A 17,581-nucleotide genomic window follows, 5' to 3' on the forward strand; every position below is an offset into this window, starting at 1 on the left:
CGTCTGATCACAGATCTGCTGTATTTGGCCTTCTGAACGAAATCTTTATGATACAGGTTCCCACAGGTCGCTGTGCAGGATCTGCTTTGTTCACTTCTGACCTGCACTGGGACTGCAGGTGTGAAGAGATGTACAGATGTTTTAAGGTTCAGTGTCCCTGCTGTGTCATCCTCAGAATTTGGAGTAGCAGACCCTGCACCTCTTCATCCATTCGGCCCTGAAAACGATGTCAGGATGCAAAGGTACTGCAGTTTAATCCATGTTGCATGAGCACAGATAGAACCAACATAAAAGGCTTTATAGGAAAGACCCATAAGCAGCACACAGGTTTTTAGAAGTGGACAATCATTGTAGATATCAAGCTAAACTCCACCCATCATATACATACAGTATATATATGTGTGTGTATGTGTATATATGTATGTATGTATACACTGTATAGAGGATGCAATGACTGCCTCTATCTGCCGAAATCATTAAGAAGGTCAATTACATCAACAACCCTCATTACAGCCAACATAACAAAAAGAAGTAGCTAATGTATACGCCCTAGTACTGTATATGATGAAACTGATAGAGGAGAGTGAGTTGAGCCCCCTTTCCCTCACACCTCTTCTGAAATTTCATCCACCGTCTGGTAAGCAGAGATGGTGGACTGTGCCTGACCGCTCTTTATTGTTTGCACCACAAAGGGAGACAAATTCAGCCGTCAGTCACAGTCCAGGTCATAAGTGGCTGTTCAGCCAGTCACACATAGAAGATTGAACCGATCAAATCTCACCCAGTCTTCAATCATGTCATGTGCACTCATATTCAAACACACACCAACATTGAAATCCTCAACAAAAAAAGTCTCATAACAAAAGTGTAAGTCTCTGGTGTGCATGTGTGCTTTCAACTGACCTGTACAGCTGCCAATAAATGGGAACGGTATACTGTCACCACCTGTTTGTGCTTTCTCTCCCAATCCTGCAAAACAATGTTACTGGAACATTGAACATTTTTTCTTTTTTGCAGATGATGGTGTCTTATAGATGGTGATATGTTAAGTGTCTCCTCACCTGGAGCTGCTGGGTGAGTATAGAGATCCTGTTCTGCAGTGCCACTTGCTGCCCGGGGTTACCATGATGAGTGGATGAGGAGGAGGAGGATGTGATGCCGAGAGGAGGCGAGAGAGCTCCCAGTGCCTCCTTTAGCCGGAACACCTCCTTGGACAGCTCTGTTATCTGCACAAAGACAGACAAACTATTTTTGGTTGCTTCGTAGTTTCCTCAACAGCAGTTTGTTTGATCAAACGCTAAAATCTTTCACCTTACGGTCCTTCTCCTTGACCAGGCCCTGGGATTCCTGGATGTCCTTGTGCAACTCCTGGATGTGGCTGGATTGCGCCTGGAGTTCAGCAAGCTGCTGCTGCACTGTGGTCAGCTGGGACTCTGCGACCTGCCGCTCACTCTTGTTAAAGAGCGCCTCCCTCTGCACCTGGAACACCTAGACCAGTAAAACCACCAGTGACACAAACACATTGAATGTTTGGTCATATTACCGTTTTTTTTTAAAGTATATTTTTTAAGTTTTTTGGCTTTATTTGATTGCACAGTTGAGAGAGACAGGAAATGGGTAGGCAGAGAGAGGGGGAGTGACAACCCACTAACCCACTGCGCCACACGGTGCCCCTAGTTCAGATATTTTCCGCATAGCACTGTTGTGTTTGATTTAAAATGGATATTTAAATTGTTGTTTGACATAATTAATTCATCTTCACTTTGCTTTGAATTGTTTTGGTTTTCTCTGTAAAATCTAAAATATCTTAACCTCAAAACAACTATTCCCACACCAGTTTTTGTCTGAGCTTTTGATCACGGGAATTTCCCATGGTAACGGTTCCTCCTTTTATCTTGGTACACTCACGCTGGGGTTGCACCGCAGTGAACCAAGCCACAGAAAATTTGCCTTGGGTATCATATTTAATGTGTTTCTGTTTCAGGGAAGTCACATACGAGGATGTGTCTAAGAACCAGCCAGCACTAAACCGGTTGGGTGCCAAACAGATCATGTTTCTGTGATTAAATGCCCTCTACTTTCAGCTACTTTACAATTGATCAAATACATAACATCCCATTAAAGATGGCATTCTCTGATTGGAAAGCCAATGATTCAGTTCACAAAGTGAGGGTATTTCTATGTGAATGCTGCTACACAGGTGAAAGTAGAAATTGCATTTGGACATGCATCAGGAGCCTATAGTGCACATGTACTGTAACCCTACTTCAGCGCATCAGTAAGCACATAGAGAGAGGGATCAATGAAACAGAGTAAGGTAGTGAATGAAGAAAGTAGCACACATGAATAATGTAGAGGCAGGAAAGAGGACTTCATGGAACATGGGGCTCACTTAGTGGCAGACACAATAACATCTAATGTGGCTTTAAGATACTGTAGCATAAGAAGGGATTGGAGAAGCCAGAAGCACTAACACACTTGCATTGCACGCACGCACGCACACACGCACCTCGGTGCAGGTCTTCTCATGTTTGCGTGTGAGATCATTGAAGCGTGCGGTGATGGCGTTGATCTCAGCTTGCAAAGAGAGCCGCAGGCCCTCGTGGTCCTCCTTAGAGATCAGACCCTGTTCTGCGGCCTTCTGGGACTTCAGTTCTCTCAGCTCCATCTCTTTCTCAGTCAGAGCATCCTGTGCTGCTGCTGCACTGCTCTCACTGGCCTGCAGAGAGCACTGCAGCTCTGCCTGTGAGGTGAGAAGCACAGGTGGGATGGAGATTACTCAACAATATTTAGTGAACCCTATTACCATCATAGCCAATTACAAATGGCCTTCCCCCTCCCCCGATCCACTACATTTGTGAGTGTCCTTGCAAACCTTGATTTTCTCATGCTCCTCTTTAGGCACAGCGTCCTGCATGTTCGTCAATTTGGCCTCTAGTGCAGCGGCCTGCTCCTCAACCTGGCTCCGGACGGTCTTCTCCTCCTGGAGCTCCTGCAGTGTCTGAGCTAACTGTTCTGAGACTGCAGACAGCGCCTCCTTGTGTTTTGAGAGCGGCACAACGTCTTTAAGCTGCAGGATGTCCTGTGCCCGGCCCTCTCGCTCTGCACACAGACAATCCAGAGCCTGGGCTGCTTCCTGTCTCGCCACCTCCAGCTCTTCTCTCACTGCCGCCAAGGTGCGTCTGCCGTGCTCTGAGTGGAGAGAGGTCGATCACAAAATGAATAGAACAGTTCAAGACGGGCAACTAAATACACATGATATTTAATATTTTGGAAAAAAATTGCTACACACCTGATATGACTGAGGGCTCTGAGCTCTCGGAGTGTTCCTCCTCTTCTTCCTCCTCCTCCTCATCACCACGTGGAGGAGGTCTGAGCCTCTCCAGCTCCAGGAGAGCATCGTTGAGCCTTCTAGCCACATCTGCTCTCTCTCTGGCCAGCTGCTCACACTGGAGCCCTAGAGTCACCTGCACCTCCTCCAAATCAGAGCGGGGCACACTCTTCCTCAGCTGCCCCTCCAGCTCTGCCATACGCTCCTGAAGGCGACGGATCTGATCTCCATCTCTTGTTGCTCCTCCCTCTTTCCCTGATATCCTGCTCTCTGCCAGGGCTGCCTGCAACTCAGCCACTTTGTCATGGAGGCACTTCACCGTTTCCAGCTCCTCTCCTTCGCCGCCTTTCTCCTCCTCTTTATTCATAGACTCTTTCTGGGCCAGAGCAGCCTGAAGTTCCTTGACTTTCTCTGTCAGCTGTTTGACTGTGTCACTGTCCTGGCTTTTTTGCAGACCCCCTTCTCTGCCCTCTCTCTTCGCCAGCTCCGCCTCTAACTCTTTCACCCTTGCTTTCAGCTGTTGTTGTGCCTCCTGGCTCGGACCCTCCTCCGAAGCCCGCGACCCGCCTTCTGTCCCAGCACCTGCCACGGCAGTATCCCCCTCAGCACACTCCACAGAAAGCACCCCGAGCCGCATCTGCTCCTTCATCTCCTCCAGCTCAGACTGGGAGGAGGCCAACTGCTCTTCCAACCCACGCAGCTTCTCCTTCAAAGCCTCTGTGCTCTCTGCATCTCCTTCCTGATGCTTGTCATCACCACTGCAGAGCAAGAATTATCAATCACTCAAACATCTCAAACGCAACTGAACAAATCAATCACATCAACGAAAAAGGGAACACATTTGGCATCAAACTAATTTTACAATTAATTTGTTCCATTTGAGTAGTAACCTGTGATATGTTTTAATACAAATATATTTCATCCCTTAGAATAGGAGATAAACAACAAAGACGATGGAGAAACAACAAATATCATGAAAAACAATACATCCACATAAGTATACATTTTGCAACTAAGCTCTCTCAGTCTCCAGCTTGCTGCAGAAAAAATAGAAAAATGTAGCACTTTTAAAAATGGCCGCAACCAGACATTGACATTAGCAAAGGGTACACACCTCAGAATGAAGATCTCACAACAGTGAAGTTCAAGTGACTGCAAGCCACATTGGCTATTTCAATTTAGTCTTACCACTGCTCTGCCAAGCTGGAGGACTCTTCTGAAACCTGGGCCTGAGAGAGGCGCTCTTGTAGGGCTTCAAACTCCTTCCTCAAGGTCTCATACTGAACTAAGGGGACAGCGTCCAGGCTTGAGGTCTGCATGTCTGTGTCATCCTTCTCAAACATCTCCAGCATCTGTTTACAACACAGAGAAAGTTTTATATGGAATTATATCATAAAATTATATGGATGTTGTCACCATTCATATTGGATTCTTCATTCCCCATGATGATAACAATAATAGCATTTCATTACATCCTTTCCAGCAAATTCCTACATCTTCCAACCCCCAGTTTGTATTTTAAAGGTAGGGGTGATCCTATTCTGGAGCATTTTTTTCTAAATTGTTTGAAATCCTCTTCACACTTTGATTGCAACCTATTAACTGAATGCTTTTTCACAAAAATGAAAAAAGTCAGTCACCTGCTGGACAGACAATCCTGTAAAAACAGCATCCATTCATCTTTAACGTCACATAAAAATCAATTGGATCGTGATCTCCTCTGCTCATACTGCTCTACCGCACTAATCGAGTGTGCGATCAGAGTCACCTACATCCGCGGAAAAGACAGCAATACAGTGATACAATGTACCACACTCCAGTCTGGTGAGTGGCAATGTAGCTCTGATTTTGATGCTGGGTGGTTTATTATGGTGTAGGTGTTTTCTTTCACGTGAATGAGCGATGAGAAAAAGCTGAAAGAAAGTTAGCAGCATTGCTCACATTGGGATTACACTGGGTGCATGGATGTATTATATTAATAGATCCATGATTGGGTCGCATCGTGAGGGTGACACCTTCGCGGCTTGACCTCGATGTGAACCCGAGGCTGAACAAGCGGTGCGTGTTCCTGAGCTCCAGAGGCGTGGCTTCGGAGAGAAGTCTGAGGAAAGGGGCTGGGACTTTTGACTGCATATTTTCAAAATGTGGTCTGCTAGAACTGTTTTTCCAGGATCTTCAACCCTACCTTTGAATGTATGACTCTAGCCTAAAGTCCATGCAAACACAATGCTCATGAGATTATCCCATGATTTTTCTCAGGCCTGACAAAGCTCCTCCAGGGCGAAAGAGAAAACATTCTGCTTTTCACAGCCTTCATAAACTAGTGATTAGTAAACTGACCTTTATAGATAAAATTACTGGACCTGCCTTTATGTTAACTTAGGTCTCCATATCTACCATATACAGAAAATGACAGTTGGTGTTTTCTCTAGTTTGATTCTAACCTTTTGCACAAACAGCATCCTCCTCTCATCAGACCTTATAATTCCCCACTTTCCTGTCTGGTTCTTTGTCAGTCTGCAGGGCAGAACTCAACATCTTGGCCTAGATTGCTGCCAACCACACCAGAACAGGATACTTCACACAGACTTCAGCAACATCTGAAGCAGCATGACGCAGTTAGTGACGAATGACTACTAAAAGCCCCCATGTCTGCATTTGATGTTGTGTTGTTTTATTTATACTTGTATGAGCAACACTGCCTCGGTGCATTACTGTACCAGAGCACAGCGTCATAAAGTTTAAGTGGTCATGACTAATGTTCCATCCAGGGACACTCAAGCTACCCTTGAAACTGCATCTTCATCCTCTGCTAGGGAACCATCATCTGACTATCAATTTATCCTCTAAAGACGCTTGAGTGTGTGTGTGCAACTGTGTATTTATTGTGAGACGTGCCAGTTGATTTGTATTTTTTCTCTGCATGTGTATCAGTAGGCTAGTGCGTATTTGTGCACTCCCGAGCCTTACCTGTACTTTGAGAACAAGTTCAGAGTTCTGTGAGGCAAGTTCCTCTATTTGTTTACGCAACTCAGCAACAGTCCCTGGGTCACCAGGGGCAGGAGAGGGGCTGGCAGAGTCACTTTCTGCTTGAGAAGTGGCCTCATCCTGAGCAGGCGAGGCTCTGGAGCGCTTGGAGAGCAGCTTCTCTAGAGGGAAAGTTTAAGAGAGACCACAACATAAATCAATCAGCGTACTTCCTGACACCATAGACACAGGAATACTCATGTGGTATAACAGGGACACATGCATGGAAGTGCATGCATGCTCTGTGCCAGGGCCAGGGGAGCTACACATACACACATATTGCATACCTGGGAAGTCCAACATTTCATCCATGTCGTCAGAGTCACTGACCCCTATTGCATGGCCTCCCTTTAGCTCCTCAAGCAGCCTGTCCCTCTCTGCCTCTGCCTCCTCCAGACGCTGCTTCAGTTGGGACAACTGCAGTTAACATGCAAATGCACACACACAAAAGAAAAAGAAGAAGAAGAGAAAAAGAAACCCTTAGTCTTCATAAATATGTCATTTCTGATAAAGACAGGGGTTCCCAAACAAACCCCCAAAATACCGGTGCCATAGACTGCGACCCCCACTATCCCTGCTGGAGGTGACATGTGCACAGAGCACACGCACTAATAGACGTATCCAAACACGGGCATAACGACTACACAAGAAAACGGAACAGCCTTACAACAAGGATATGATTTTACATATAGCTATTCACTCAGAATACCTAGCAGAATACCTCAGTCCAAGTAATATCCATGTAACTTGTAAGTGAACATTGTTACTGTCATGTGCAAACTTAATTTTGACACATTACTTTAGAAGAAGAATATCTCAGTCGAAGTAACATGCAAACTTACATTTTGGGAATTACTTTGGGAATAACCTTGGGAATTACTTTGTTTCAGTGTTAATCTCTCCTAATGAGATGGTTCAAATTTGGGGATGGCCACTTGGAGATCATATTCCAGGTTTAGACGCAATTCTGTGATGAGGAGGAACATGTATTTGCATGGTTTTATTTTAAATTTTAACTACTACTTTTATCTTCTTTACAATTACAGCTAAAATGCGGTATTTCTAATAATTTTCAAATGTTCTGGAAATTATCTCACAACCCCAGTCTCGGTGCCTCGCAACCCCCCCACGGGCGTCCCGACCCCCACTTTGGGAACCCCTGGATTAAGATACAACCAAACAGAGATACAGGTTTCAATGCAAATGAAAAAACATTATTTTATTGGTGACTTTGTGCTGCCTGCAGTCTGCAGTACCTCCTCCAAAGCAGAGATGGCGCTCTGCTGCTGCTGCTCCAAGGCTTTGATCTTCTGGAGCAGACGACCTCTCTCCAGACGGAGCCGTCTGATCTCCTCAAACACCTCCTCGTCCTCTGCCTTACACAGACGGCCACAAAACACTGTGACGCACTGACAATGTTCGCATTTTATGTAATATGAAAGGTGAGCTTCTATGACTAGACAACTATCAAACGCCAACCTGAGATGATGGCTGTGCTTCTGCAGGCTGGGGAGAAGGAGATGGAGACTGGGTCTGAGGTTTAGGGGACTGGGCAGGGGGGGCAGGACTCCGGGGTTGTGGAGAAGGTGGCAAAACCTGCATCTTTGTGATGGAAAAACAATCAAGTGCATTTTTATTAGTCATTAGACTAGAGAGATTATATTTCCGATTAATTATAGTAAAATTGTCCAAAATGGGTTTCACAAAATAATAGGTTAGAGTCAGCCCTTCTAAAATTACACCATCTGATGAAGAAAACTGACTTCACATAATTATGCAACATGCGATGGAGCAGTTCAGTATTGCAGACGTTGCTCCCATTGGTACAGGTTAATAATGTGATGACAATACTGTAAGGCTGGCCTCCAAATGTGGTTAAAAATGTGTTTCCCATCCACTGAGATGGTTCTTACAGTACCTGAAGAGGCGAGCGAGGTGGTGGAGGAGCTTTCCGTTTGCGGGGGGTAGTCCCCCCTTGCACTGATGAGGCGCCTGAGGGAACTTGGGGAGGCTGTGTGGGGGTTGGGGAGGGGGATCAGGGGAGGTAAAGCTCAACTTAAAATGGGAAAATGGAGCAACAAAAGGGGAATGAAAACCAAGAAAAAGAAAGAAGCACACAAAAACAATGACCTCATATTGGAAAACATGCACAATATGATCGGCCAAAGTGGGCCGTGATCTCATTGATGGAGGGAGTGATGAAGTACACAGCTATGCAACATTACCTCCTCGCCTGTGCCCTCAGGAGCTACGTATGCAGAGGGAAAAGGCACACACAGCAAAACAATTTAACCTCTATAGCAGCGAGATTCATCAAACAGCCAGAGGCGCATGAGAATATGCGCACATGCTTACACTCACTTCTTCACATGTAGTTTCTAGTCGTGGCTTTCATGTTTCTACCAAAATCTTCAATTCAAGAATAAAAGTAATGTGTTGAGGCATCATATGCACACCAAATTTGCTCATTCATCTCCTTTTCCAACCAGTCACACATCTGTTTTTTATATTACAGCTATGTCTTTGTTGGGAGATAAAAATGGAACAAGCCTTTTGTCTCCTTTTTTTTTCAAAACCGGCTTTGCAATCACACCCAGCTGTCCTCCTGATCCACTTTATTACAGTTTTACAGCGCAAGAGCCAGGATCCAGAGAAGCAAAGCCACAAACCGAAGCCATACACTTGGCATGATGGTCTGCAGGTTGCTGCTACCACATGTCAGGCTATCATGAGCTGTTTCATTTATTCAATTGAAAAATATATGAATTCAATCCCCTCTATCACTACAAATCAAAAAATGCCTCAAGGCCTCATACTGTACCTGGGGGTACTCCGTCCTGCAACATCTGTATGATACGCTGGTTGCCTGTGGTCACACTGTAGTCAGCAGCTTTGTGTCCAAGGGCGTCATCCAGTTGTGTGTTAGCACCGCCTCTCAGCAGAGCTTCTACAGTTTCAGCACTGTCACTCTCACAGGCCAGCATTAATGCAGATCTGGGATTCACAAACATTATAAATAATAATAATTCATTAATTTTGTATAGCGCTTTTACAGTGACCCAAAGACGCTTTACAGATGCAGTAAAATACATAGTACATAAGGCTCAAAAAAAAAAAACTTATGGGTAGGGGAGGTTAAATGCTTGGGTGAAAAGGAAAGTCTTCAGTCGGGATTTGAAGAGGGGAAGTGATGGAGAGTCCCTGATGGGCTGGGGAAGGGAGTTCCAGAGGCGGGGTGCAGTCCGGGAGAAGGCACGCTCGCCATATGTTTTTAGCTTGGATTGTGGTACGGTGAGGGAAGAGGTAGTGGAGGAGCGGAGGGTTCGGGTGGGGCGGTGGCAGGTGAGGAGGTCAGCTAGATATGGGGGGGCCAGGGAGTTGAGGGCTTTGTAGGTGAGGAGGAAGATTTTAAAGGTGATGCGATCTTTGACAGGGAGTCAGTGGAGGGAGTGAAGGACAGGAGTAATGTGATCATGGGACCGAGTGTGTGTGAGTAGGCGAGCAGCAGAGTTCTGGACCATCTGGAGTCTATGGAGGGAGTGAGCGGTGATGCCAGTGAGGAGAGAGTTGCAATAGTCAAGACGGGAGGAGATGAAGGCATGAATGAGGGATTCAGCAGCTGGGGGGGAAAGACAGTTTTTGATTTTGGCGATGTTGCGGAGGTGCAGGTATGAGGTTTTAATGACTGAGTTGACATGAGGATCAAATGACAGGGTGGGGTCCAGTCCATTATCATTATATAGCAGGGAAATACTAAATCAATAACATTCAGAAAAGATGTAATCAAAACTATAGAGTATCACACTGAATATTTATTTTAAACCTGTATAATTGCTGATGTGATGTTGAAGTCTGAAAAAACGACATCTTTAAGCTTATTAATGTTAACCTTGGTGAAATGCCAATAATCATCTTTTCCAAAAGCCAATCTAAGTCAAATTAAAAGTTGATGCTCCCTGCCAGAGGTCGTGACCTTCATCCCTCCAAATCTCTTCAAAGTACTTCCAAATACTGGAGATCTTCTATGGGAATCATTCCTGTATCCTGATCCAGACTTCCCTACTGCTGTGAAAATAATCCTCTCTAGGATCTAGCTTAGCTGAAAAATCTGCATCGAGTTCCAGTCTACCTCAACAGGCCTTCCACTGTATCTCCCTCTCAGTCATTTCGTCTGTCAACTAACTAACTAACTACAAGTGCAAAAGAACTATCCAACAGTCCATTACCTTCCTTGGTTGTCCTGTATGTTTGCATTGGCATCTCGTCCCAACAGGAACACACAAATCTCCACTCTGCTCATCTGGGCTGCTAAGATCAGAGCTGTGGCTCCATCCTGACAGAGACACACATAAATCCAAACACCATGAACCAACAGTAAACACAGATATTTGACAGTGCTGTGAAATGGAATATATGAGAGCACAAGTAAACAACAGGTAAAACCCCCAATAGTCTTTTTCATTTAACACATCAATTCAAAAGCAGCAGCAGAATAGATTTCATGTAGAAATGTAATCATCAACTTACACTGTCTTGGATATCCAGATTGGCTTTAAAGTCCCACAGGGTCTCAGTGCAAGACAAGCAGCCACTGACAGCTGTGGAATAAAGTCAGACCCATGAATGATATCAAAGGTTAACATAAAACATATCCTGCACTCCTGGATTTTTCATAAACTCACCTACAGTCTTAAATGCTTCTAAATGCCTGTGTGGTTCCAGCACTTACATGAGGTTGAGTGGGATCTAAGAGAGGAGTATGTATGTAAATATTGTGGTTGCGTAACTGTTACCTGCATGATGAAGTGGTGTCCTGCCAATGCCGTCTGTACAATCTACTGCCAACCTTTCCTGTCACAGAATACACAAGAGAAAATCATAAAAATTCATTTGCGAAAGTCATTAATCCATTTGCAGTATGTTTTCCAGTATTTACTGGTTGACCAGATAGTGGTGTCACTTTGGGTTTTACCTGTAAGAGTCTCTTTAAACACTCTGATTGGCCATTTTTGGCTGCAAGGTGAAGGGCGTTGAAGCCTGAAGGCAGTCAGTTATAAACAGAGATTTATAAACAACCCACAACATGCTGATTCAACAACCTTGGGTAATGAGATTGAACTGTTATTTGGTAAATTAAGTGCCGTACCAGCACCATCAAGGACGTTGAGATCTGCTCCATGAGCGATGATCACTTCCAGACAGTCTAGCCTGCCTCGGGATCCACAGAGGTGAAGCCTGTGAGAGGAAAGGATTAGAGATGAGAAATGAAAATGGGTTTTCATTTAAAATGTCTAAGAATAGTTCAGCTCCAACTATGGTGGTTTCTGCCATTATTAGTTTTAATTCAAGATGAAGCAGGATTATTTCAAAACATTTGTCAAAAAATGGTCCATACTGTAGACAAGATTTTGCTTGATCCAAATACTCTGTTGGGTTGGTCGTGCTACTTTAGGGAATTTGAATTTTACAAGCGATTGTTTAATTTCCAAAGTTAATTTGAAGGGTAAAAACCTAGATGATCAACTTACGCTGACTTGCCCTCAGCATCCAGCTTGGTGGGACAGAGACCTTTTTTGACGATGAGAGCGGAGACCTTGTCAGGTTCATTCTGCTCCACAGCTTGGAGGAGCCTCTCATCACTCTTACTCCAGTCCTGACTCTGGAGGGCGGGGGTTTGACAAGTCAGAGAACAGGTCATCACCCTGTACTGTTCCTTGATACCGATACCACACATATCTCATAGCGTACAAAACAAAGCATGGGTAGCCTAAAGAAATATGATTAGTAAGACCAACAACCAATGTTGAGCTCATAGACAGATCATATATAGTTCCATAAGTCATAAAACTTTGTTCAAGACAGAAATATCATAAACAGAGGGTAAAATTTATAAATTTTCTTTCCTACTCGGATGTTTATTGGGTGTAGAGAGAGGATACCTACTGGCAGTGGCAGCAGACTGAGACAAGGACAGAACCGCTTCATCAGGCTAAAAACAGGCTGCTGTGGATCCATAGGGCTAGCAGGGCGTCACGCTCTCAACTAAATACAGCTACAAGGTACTAGGCTGCCACTGCGTGTCCTGAATGACAATACACACTGTCGCCTGGCTACAAAACAAGCCCAGACTAACAACTGATCATGTCGAGAACTAAGCTAATCCCAAGTTTCTATCACATACCCTTCAAAGGTCACAGCAACATCACAACAGAGACGTTTGCTGTATGCTACACTAAAAAAGAAATCACAAATCCTATATCAGAGAGCAGCTCGTCGAACATAAATTCTGACACACACACATGCAGTAACGCTACTATTCTCTCTCCTCACAACATCCCCCAGTCAGAGACAGCATCCTCTCGTCCTGTTCCAGCTGCTAGCAGCGACACAGTCAGTCCTACCTTTGCATCACACACACACACACACATACTCTCTGCCACCTCCTTCCTTTTTTCACTGTCCTCCTTTCTCTGACCCAGTAATGTCTCCGCTGCCTTCTTCTCCGTATCAGCCTTGCTCCCTCTTTCTTTCTCCCCATTAGTTTTTGTCAGGTCCTGCACAGTTCCTCCGGGGCAGCGTCACAGATCTGTTTCTCTGCAGCTACAGAGCAGGGGCCTGTGTGATGTGAGTGAGGACTCAGCAAAAAGAGGAGGAACAAGCTGGAGAAGCTGCACTCTGCTCTGCTCATTTGGATGGTCATTTACAGAGCTGAGGGGACATTGTGAGGCAGACAAACACCAACAAACCACAGACGTATCTATCTATCTATCTATCTATCTATCTATCTATCTATCTATCTATCTATCTATCTATCTATCTATCTATCTATCGCCAAATAGAAGGATACAAACAGGGAAAAAACAGCACACATTCAATCACACAGTCCAACATTAAAGCTCCAGGCACCAGTGCCTCGGGCAGTCTGGGGACAGGCTCACAGTAACTTTGTCTCAATGTTGTGGTGATCACTAAGTGAGCTAGAATTTCTCCTTAAGGCGCCTGACAGTAACAAGCTGTAATTGTGTTTATCAGCTTCATCGGGATCCAAATACTCAGATCACATTTTGCAGCCAGCCATTGCTTGTTTATCTGCTTGTGCCCCACTGCTGCAGAGGTGCAAGGGTTCTGACACAGGCTACATGGAGCAGGCAAGGAAAAAATGCAGAACATCCAAGAGCAAGTTTAACCCCCACAATACAAAGCCCCTCAGAGTGACACGGTGATAACAGCTGGAAAGTGAAAAAGTAAGGAATTCTTTGTGTGTGCGTTAGTGTGTGTGTGTGTGTGTTTGTGTGTGTCCATGTGAATAATTGAAGGCTACCTGAGATCCCTGGTTATAGCAGCAGTCTGGAGCCCTGCTCCCCTGCTGCTGCTCAGTGACACTGAATCCCAGAGCTTGCCCCCTACCCTCCATACATGAGAACCCCCCATTGGACCTATATAAATGGCTATTTAATGTAGAGCACTGTAATATTAGGCTAAAACTCATCTTGTGCTGCTTACATCTCAAAATAGCTTGTACACAAAGTAGTGCACTACTTTTAATCACACCCAACTCCAAAGCTCCACAATCCCTTCAACAGATGGCTCTTACCTCATTCTTTTTAAACTTTGCCTTCAGACTCTTCATAATGGCTTGATACCCACTGTCTCAACAGGATCCTGAAAAAAGAAAAATGTAAATAAATGAAAACATGTGTTTCTGATGGGATTTTATTTCCCCCCAGTGATCAGTGATCAAGGGGTCTCAGAGATAATCCAACATTCAGGTGCACCAGAATGTTACAAATTGCCCTAATGCAGTTAACATAGAAGCAGAGACACATAGCCTACCTGTGGAGGACAATCCTGGTCCAGGTGGGTCTTTCCTCTGTCCCATCAGCTACTGCTCCCAGTAAAAAAAAAAAACACTGGAGTCACTGCTGCCTGGCGGCCAGCAGGACTGCACCCGCCCCCGTCGTAAATCAACCAATCAGCAATGCGCAAAACGCCGAATTAGCATTTGATTAGAAATGATGAATGGCATTTTGTGCCTGTCGCGTGCAGCGCAGCCAACAACATCGTGGGGCAGTTTCCGTGTGGCTGCAAGCTGAAATACACACACAACAGACTGTGGAAAGTGTACAGTAGTATATCCCGTCGTGTAGTTTCAATGTGTTGTTGTTTTTATTGGTGCTCTCCATTTCAGCAGCCCCTCGAGTTCCTTGTTTTGCTAATTTTGGCCAATCATTTGAAACGTAAGACGGCGAATTTAACCAATTACAACACCGGAGGAGCTGAACCCGGAAGTGCACTATTTTAAAGAAAATGTGAGGTGAGTGAAAATTGAAAATTTGAAACGTTATTATTTAAGCTAAAGCGTACTCCATTTTTAGGGTGACACTGATTTTTTTGTGTTTAATTTTACTATAAACGCCTGCCGTTCCTGGTTGTTGGTCATAAATGGATAGGACTAATGAATATCAAAATGAATGAATTTCACAAACTATGAAGTTATGCAGCCAACCCACTTCTTGTTTCCAAAGAAGACATGCAGTACACATGAGCCGTCAGATGAGGGCAGTAAACGTAAGGCAGATAAAACCATGGACATCACTCTCTCCTACAAGTCTGTGCAGCATCTTTCCCAGCCCATTAATTCAGTGATTAGCCTATACTCAGAATGAAATTAGTGGCTTTGAAAGATAACCTTTGTTGGTGTGTCAGGCTTGTAGGCTACGTGAATGTATGCAGCCACTGATCTGCCATAGAAGCAACAGCTTGTTTTGTATAGCCTACCTTTTCATATTTCATAAACAATGGCATTGAGCCAGGGAAAGAGCAACATCTGAGTGGAGCGTGAAGTTCAGAGAAAATGTCACATCCATATTTAGCCCTTTATAATGAGGGAATCTTATTAATTCTCCAAACTACTCCACAGCATCTTCCTGTTTCTGTTTGATTCAATTAAATATCTGGCTCCTACGCAACAGTGTTTATTTTGCATGAAAAAACACAATGGCTTTGTACCTGTCTGTCTGCTTTTGATTATCTCTCACAGTGAGAAACCCCCATTTTCCACTTTCTTCCGTGCTCTCCATGTGTCTTCCTCTATACAGCTTGCCTGTCTCTCTGTCTCTTTATTTTCCATTTCTTGCTCAGTTTCAATCTTTTCTTCCATATAAACTCGGCTCTCTCACCCCAGGCCAGGATGGAAAGAAAAATGAAATGTATGTTCAATATGTTACTGGCATGTAGGGGGATCAGAAGAGGTGTTGGACTGAGACGCGTGTGCAGATGAAAAACAGGAACGTTTGGCTGAGAGGAGGCAGAAGAGAGGAAAGATTACTGCCATTCCGAAATAACGAGGGACAAAAATGCAAAGGTAGAAAAGAATTGCAGAAATAGAGGGAACGGGGTAGGAGATGGTGGGGGGGGGGGGTTTTGTCATGTGAGAAAAAAGATAGCAACTGTGTGGGAAAAGGATCACAACACATATATTGTGCAAACAAATTATCTTGAAGTATCAAGGTCCGTTTGTTGTGCCAACAAGATCTCTATCAACTTAATGAATTAATAGATCTCATTCCCAGAAGATAAGACCTTTAGACCAGAGTATTGATTGTGCTCTCACATGATAATGATGTTGAGATTTTGTTTTTCCCACAACCTTGTTCTGTGAAGATTTTTTTGAAAACCTTTCGGGGGACTGTTGAACTGAGAATGAGACATGAAACACTGGTAAAAAGAAAAAAAAAACTATATACATTGGATGCTTTCATGGAATCGATCCTGTCTTCAAGGTAACTACTTCAACACAGCAACTAATTGAAACTGGACTGCCGGGACCTAAAAGATTCAGCATGCAACCGCATACACACTCAGAGGTGCTGACAGACCGTAGGCAGGAAGGAGGAGGAAGATGTGAAAGTCCTGATGGGGATACTGTTGATGGTTGTGGTGGGGTTGGATTCTAGCACGATGACCTCATCTAGTCTCCCACCCCTGGGAGAAAGTGAGCTCATGAGTGTCGTAAAGAAAGAGGCATTTACGGTCTTTTAACAGACTTAGATGGGCCTTACCCACTGTAGCACGTAATCCAATTTACAAGCCTGGACCTTGGATAATGGGACATCTGTAAGAGGATGAAACACACTCAGAGAGAGCAAGGGGGATGAAACAAAAGGAATGAATCTGAACAAAGTGCCCCAATTTTTTGGTCAGCGTTGACAAGCTCAGTACCTTTTTTTTCCATAGTTTTGTGTCTCCACCTTTATCTAAACTTTACTACACCGTTCATGTCGCCTGGAGGGTGACAGGATTTCCCTATTCCACCAAATCCCCTCAGAGAGAGGGAGGGGAGCAGAAAACTGTTGTGTTCCACTCTCAGGCTTTTTGCAGTTTGATGCTCTTTTAGGGGAAACTGTAATTTCATAATACACACACACAAAATGCCTTCACTGGAGCTACAACATAAAAACTCTGAGTGATTTCATGACAATAAATAATGCACATCTTTGGAGCACATTCGTGAGAGCTGATTTTTTTTTTTTTTTTTTTTTTGCTCCCTCAGTTTCTGCTCCCGGTTTGTTTTCCCCATGCAGCGACTGAGGGAGTAGTAGATGTGATGTGCAGATATTTCAATGAATGAACGGTCGGCTGACTGCAAAAGGGAATAGGATGATATTCCCCTGGGAATGAAGCACCTCCCCTTTAATCGCTCGGTTGACTCTGTCGGAGCTCCAGTCACTCTCTTCACTCGCGCATTTGCCGTCTGCGGGTTGAGGAACTCCGGTGGATATCAGTGCGCTTGTTTTTGTTCCAGAAAAGCTGCTGCGCGATCCTCTTTTTTGTGGGAGAACACAAGGTTTTGGAAGGTTTTGTCTCTTCTCTGTGCCGTTTTATCGTCATCGACATGAAGAAGCGCGGAATAAAGCATCCAAAGTGGCTGAAGGACTGAATAGAATTGGTAAGTGAGTGTGCCATGCAGCGCAGAGCTTTAAATCCACTGTTTTTGGCGAGAAGTTGAAGAAGAAAATTAAATTAGAGAATGCATTTAACGTCACCAGCCTGTCTATATTTGACTAATTCTGAACTTATTGGATGATATGCTGGTTAACAAAGCAAGTCCGATTGAATTGAATTTAAAACATGTTATATTTCTTTGATTCCACATTACTTTTTAATGTCTCTTGCAGTTTTTCCTCTTTCCTTTTTTATCAGCGTGTTAACGTCGGACTTTTA

The 17,581-nt window shown here is 44.3% G+C and overlaps 1 protein-coding gene across 1 annotated transcript; it reads right to left on the minus strand.

The window, feature by feature from the left end:
* Positions 1-148: 148 nt before the first annotated feature.
* ankrd24 (ankyrin repeat domain 24) lies at positions 149-13,988 on the minus strand (the record flags this gene model as incomplete). Its single annotated transcript, XM_083969442.1, has 22 exons — positions 149-217; positions 904-969; positions 1,062-1,226; positions 1,312-1,488; positions 2,510-2,743; positions 2,876-3,192; positions 3,293-4,089; positions 4,520-4,683; positions 6,302-6,480; positions 6,646-6,775; positions 7,615-7,734; positions 7,838-7,960; positions 8,277-8,369; positions 8,584-8,606; positions 9,180-9,352; positions 10,585-10,691; positions 10,886-10,956; positions 11,152-11,209; positions 11,331-11,395; positions 11,505-11,593; positions 11,887-12,017; positions 13,953-13,988. The coding sequence occupies 22 exons, from the start codon at positions 13,986-13,988 to the stop codon at positions 149-151; spliced, it is 3,387 nt and encodes a 1,128-aa protein (XP_083825568.1).
* Positions 13,989-17,581: the final 3,593 nt, after the last annotated feature.

Source organism: Trachurus trachurus (assembly GCF_905171665.1).
Source record: "Trachurus trachurus genome assembly, chromosome: 4".
In the NCBI taxonomy this organism is placed as follows: Eukaryota; Metazoa; Chordata; class Actinopteri; order Carangiformes; family Carangidae; genus Trachurus; species Trachurus trachurus.